The sequence below is a fragment of the Babylonia areolata genome, chromosome 21, assembly GCF_041734735.1.
Source record: "Babylonia areolata isolate BAREFJ2019XMU chromosome 21, ASM4173473v1, whole genome shotgun sequence".
Lineage (NCBI taxonomy): Eukaryota > Metazoa > Mollusca > Gastropoda > Neogastropoda > Buccinidae > Babylonia > Babylonia areolata.
Window position 1 is genome coordinate 31307659 of NC_134896.1, and position 5000 is coordinate 31312658.

Sequence of the window (5000 nt, forward strand, 5' to 3'; positions counted from 1 at the left end):
AACTCAAACGACTGATGTCAACCAACCCTTTAAGGCAAGGGACACACATTTCACAATGTCTTATTCTTCTTCTTTACACACACACACACACACACACACACACACACACACATATATATATATATATATATATATATATATATATATATCGAAATTAGATGACATGACAGACCAAACAACTGAAGCATCACGTGCATATTTTGAACAGTAGAGGTATTTTTATAGTCAAACGATCTGTTACCATCGATAAACCGACACGCACTATGATAATCATTAAACCCATATAAACTGACACATACTATAATGATCACTGAATCCATAATTATACTTTCAAACACCATGTTTATGAAAAAATAAACGTATCTGGAAAACAGACATTTTCCGAGGAAGAACGTACCAGCCCAATCAAACAGATTAGATTTGATACCGATGCCACATCTGTGAAAACATGCAATTTTTTGTTTTGTCTGATTAACTCTCTCCATACGAACGGCGAAAGAGACGACGTTACAGCGTTTCACCCCAATTACCATCATCAAAATATTGCAAGCGGAAGGCTCTTATACTGAAGACGTGAATGTTGACAAAGAATACCACAATTCTGACGACGGAAGCTAAAGGTTGGGTCATTCAGACACCCACTGGACATCCGAGGGGTCTGTGTAGAGGAGAAGAGAGGACTGGCTGTACTGAGTGAGTTAAGAAAGTGGAAGGAAGGGGAATTGTTGGGTTTGTCGAGTCTGTAGGGGTTAGCTTGATGGGGGCTCAAAATCTCTCTCTCTCTCCCTCTCTCTCTCTCCCTCTGATACTGGAACGATTGAACAAGCCCAGCTTCTTCAAGAAATGAAAATCATTATAACAACAAAACAAAACAAGAAAAACAAACAAACATTCTGAACGGAATAGGTATTGAATCGTTTGGTTCTCTGCTCAACAATCGGACTAGGCCTGTGGGAAAAAAAATAATTATAAACAAATCCAAAATAAAAGGAGGGGGGTCTTGAGGGGTGGTGGTGAAGGGGCTCAAATCAAACACAAAGCAAAACACTCCGATAACATTCTGAACCATCATTCATCAACAGACTACAAACACAACAAAATCCAACACATGCACGCACGCACACACACACTGCACTCTTTTTCACGTTGTAGGCAAACAATGTGTATGTGGGCCTCTCCAAATGCTGATGCTCTCTCTTTTTCTCTCCCCCCCCCCCCCCTTCATCCCCCCACTCTCTGTCTGCCTTTCTCCCAACCCCTCTCTTCGTTCCTCCATCACTCTTTCTCTCCTCCCATCTCTCTCTCTCTCTGTCTCTCTCTCTCATCTCATACACACTCTTTCTATGACACTCAGGGACGTCATGCCATTTTCAACAAGCCATTATTCTGACATATGATAATTTCGTCCATGTATTATCGATGTATCTCCAGTTCACTCAATTCGATGAAGAGTTTGGGAAGAAAAAGAAAACAAAACAAAAAACATAGTGACGGGTCCTTCGGTCCGACCTCTGAACGTTCAGCCACTGTGGCCCGAGCATTTTAAAAGAAAGTAAACCTCGCCCAGGTGAGCACTCTCTCTCTCTCCTTTTCGGAGCATGTTCCGAGTCGCCTGTTCCTGTATTCGCCTATTTCTTGTTTCGCATTCTCTTTGCTCAGACGCGCCGCCATCCTCAATTGCCCCCGGAGTGTTGGGTTCCTTGTGTGTCCTGTTTCGCCTACCTAACCCCGCGCCGTTCCCGTTTCGCCTATTCAATCGTTTTGTCTCTGTCTCTTTCCCTCTAGTCTCTTTCTATATGTCTGTCTATCTCTCTCAACACACACACACACACACACACACACACACACACAACAGCAAACTGAGAACAGGGAGGGCGACGGGATCAACAATTTTAAGTAATGGGCGGCGGATCGAAAACAGGCGAATCAATCGGGAGATAAGATGACACCCTGGCTCAAGTTTCGTTCACACGTCCACCACCACCACCACCACCACCGGGACAGCGAGGGTAACCACCACCACCACCATCCTCGCCACCAGCGTCACTCAGGGCAGGTGCCCCTTGCCGCCATCTTGGAGCTTGGAAGCCAGCTGTCGGATGGACTTGTTGGAGAGGGTGCGGTCCCCAAATAGTCGGCTGAAGATCTTGCTCTTCTTCTTGCGGTACTTGAGCGCCGAGAAGACCACGTGCTCAAACACCTGCTGCAGGCCCTCCTGGCTGCGCGCGGAGCACTCGATGTAGCAGTCCGCACCGATCAGCTTGGCCAGTTGCCTCCCTTCCTCCGTGCTCACCTGGTCCTGCGGGGAGGTGGAGGAAGACGAGGAGGAGGAGGAGGAGTTGGTTGAAGAAGAGGAAGAGGAGGAGGAGGTATTGGAGGAGGAATTGGGGGTCCGGAGGTCGATCTGCGTGCCCACCAGCAGCAGGGGACGTCGCCGCTTGGTGTGCCGGCGGATCTCGGGCAGCCAGGAGTTGACCACGCTGCAGAAGGACTCCCGGTCGCAGACGGAGAAGCAGAGCACGAGGACCTCGCTCTCCTGGTAGGTGTAGGCCCGCACGCTCTCATAGTCACTCTGTAACATACCGTGGGAGGGAAAAATCACATTAAATTACATATATATTTTCAGAGTACACGAGGGTCTGGGTTCGATTCCCGGTCTCACCCTTTCTCTCACAAAGGTCACAGTTCGTGAATTTCGTGCGGACACACTCTCGCGTAATTTGTCAAACGTTCTTAGGAGTCATGATGACTATTTACACACACACACACACACACACACACGCACGCACACACACACACACACGGATGCGTGAAATAAAGACTTAAAGACAGAGACAGACGTGGTGTGTGTGCGCGCGCGTGTGTGTATGCGCGCTCGCACGAGTGCAATTATCATTGTGTTTGCACGCATTCGTAGAGTACTTGAACGTACTCAGTTGCATGTGAGAGAGAGAAACAAACATACACACAGACACAGACACAAACACCGCAGCAACAGAGTGTATGAAAGAGACAAGACACGCAAGCAAGCTTCCTCACATGCTGAGGTAAGGTGTGTCTACCACTGTTATATAAAGGGAAGGATTGTGTTCCCAAGGACAGGACACGGACATGCAGCCAAAGCCCTGTCACTGCAGATGAAACTCAGTGGCTGGGCTGTACACTTTGCCCTCTCTCTCTCTCTGGCCCTCTGCCAAAATCACCACCAAGGAGAAAAACAACCCTCCTCTCACAGAGGCAGCAACCAGGACACAGAAAAAAGGTGAGTTCGGTGAAAAACACGAGAGGGGGTTGGGGGGGTATGGTAGGGTGGGGGATGAGGAGAGGACGATGGCAAAGAGGATGGGAGATGAAACGGACGGGGGGAAGGGGGGCGGGGTTTGGGTCAAAGGGAGGACAAAATTAGCACACAACTCCCCCCCATCCCACCACCCCACCCCCCACACCCCCCCTTTCCTACCCTCTTCAAGTGTAAGTGAGTAGTTTGTTACCAGAGGCCTGTTTTTTTTTTTTGCGCGGAAAGTGCGTCCAGTGGTCGGCTATTCGAGCGTGTTCATCGTGTTCATCGACCTCATCTCCACCTCCACCAAGTTTCTCCCTCTCCCTCCCAAGTCACCCCCCACCCCTACCCCCCACTCAAACCCCCACCCCCTTCAGTCTCCCAACCCACCGAGCTCAATGGTATTCAGTTCAGTGCCCCTACACCACCATGCCTCCCCGTCTCTCCCTCCCAACTCTTCTCCTTTTGTCCCTTCCACTTCATCCCCCTACCCCATCCCTCCACCTCTCCCTCCCAATTACCCCCCGCCCCCCTCTCCCTTCCACTTCACTGCCCCACTCCATCCCACCACCTCTCCCTCCCAGTTCAGTCCTCCACCCCACCCCTCCCTTACCAAAAAAGAAAAGGAAAAAAAGAAAACCTGCTCCCGTTCCATGAACGAGATAGGGCCAGCAGGCCTGATTTAGAATCACTCAGCCGTGCGACCACAGGCTCCAATTACTTCCAACAGCACAGAGTAATCTGTCTCTTCTCTCCCTCTCTTTTTGATGTGTGTGTGTGTGTGTGTGTGTGTGTGTGTGTGTGTGTGAGGGGGAAGACGGGGTAAATGTGTGTGTGTGTGTGTGTGTGTGTGTGTGTGTGTGTGTGTGTGTGTGTGTGTGTGTGTCCCTGTTGTTGTTTATCGATTTCAGGTCGTTTCCCCTTTGAGAGACACAAAATGATTGTGTGTGTGTGTGTGTGTGTGTGTGTGTGTGTGTGTGTGTGTGTGTGTGTGTGTGTGTTTGACTCTCCCTCATTCTCCCCCCTCGAAAGAATTTCATTTCCAGATTGTTCTCTTATCCTCTTCATTTCTTCTAATGTCAGTACAGTCTCTCCACTCACCCCTCTCTCTTTCTTGGAACTCAAAACGCGAACTCTTTTTCGGACAGGTCTCTATTCCTCTCCCCTTGTCCATCATATACACCTAATCCTTCCCTGACTGAAGACAATCACTTTCAATTAACACTATCTGCTGCATACTGGATTTTGTGCAAACACCCTCGGTCCCCAAAGAAAAAAAAAGCAACCAACCAAATCACACAGACACAGGCACAGACACCCATTTAAAACAGATTCTCCATCTCGTACTCCCCCAAACTCTTCTCCGTTTAGCAAAAAGAACTTTTAGTTCCAGATAGCTAGCACGCACCGTGATTCTGAGGTGGCGCCTTCTCATTGGGCAGAACTCTTAGTTAGTTCTCTCTGTTAAATTCTCATTGGGTAGAACTTTTAGTTAGTTCTCTCTGTTAAATTTTCATTGGGTACAACTCTTAGTTAGTTCTCTCTGTTAAATTCTCGTTGGGTAGAACTCTTAGTTCTCTCTGTGAAATTCTTATTGGTTAGAACTTTAAGTTAGTTCTCTCTGTTAAATTCTCATTGGGTACAACTTTTAGTCAGTTCTCTCTGTTAAATTCTCATTGGTTAGAACTTTTAAGTAAGTTCCCTCTCTGTTTGCAACTTG

At 48.0% G+C, this 5000-nt stretch overlaps 1 protein-coding gene across 1 annotated transcript in view; it reads right to left on the reverse strand.

Moving 5' to 3' along the window:
- Window positions 1–69: 69 nt before the first annotated feature.
- The window catches only part of LOC143296255 (cdc42 homolog), a 12538-nt gene continuing 7607 nt past the window's right edge, over window positions 70–5000 (reverse strand). The window contains exon 3 of the mRNA XM_076608092.1: window positions 70–2572. Coding sequence (XP_076464207.1) covers window positions 2048–2572 — 525 coding nt within the window. The 3' untranslated portion in view covers window positions 70–2047. The remainder of the gene's footprint in view (window positions 2573–5000) is intronic.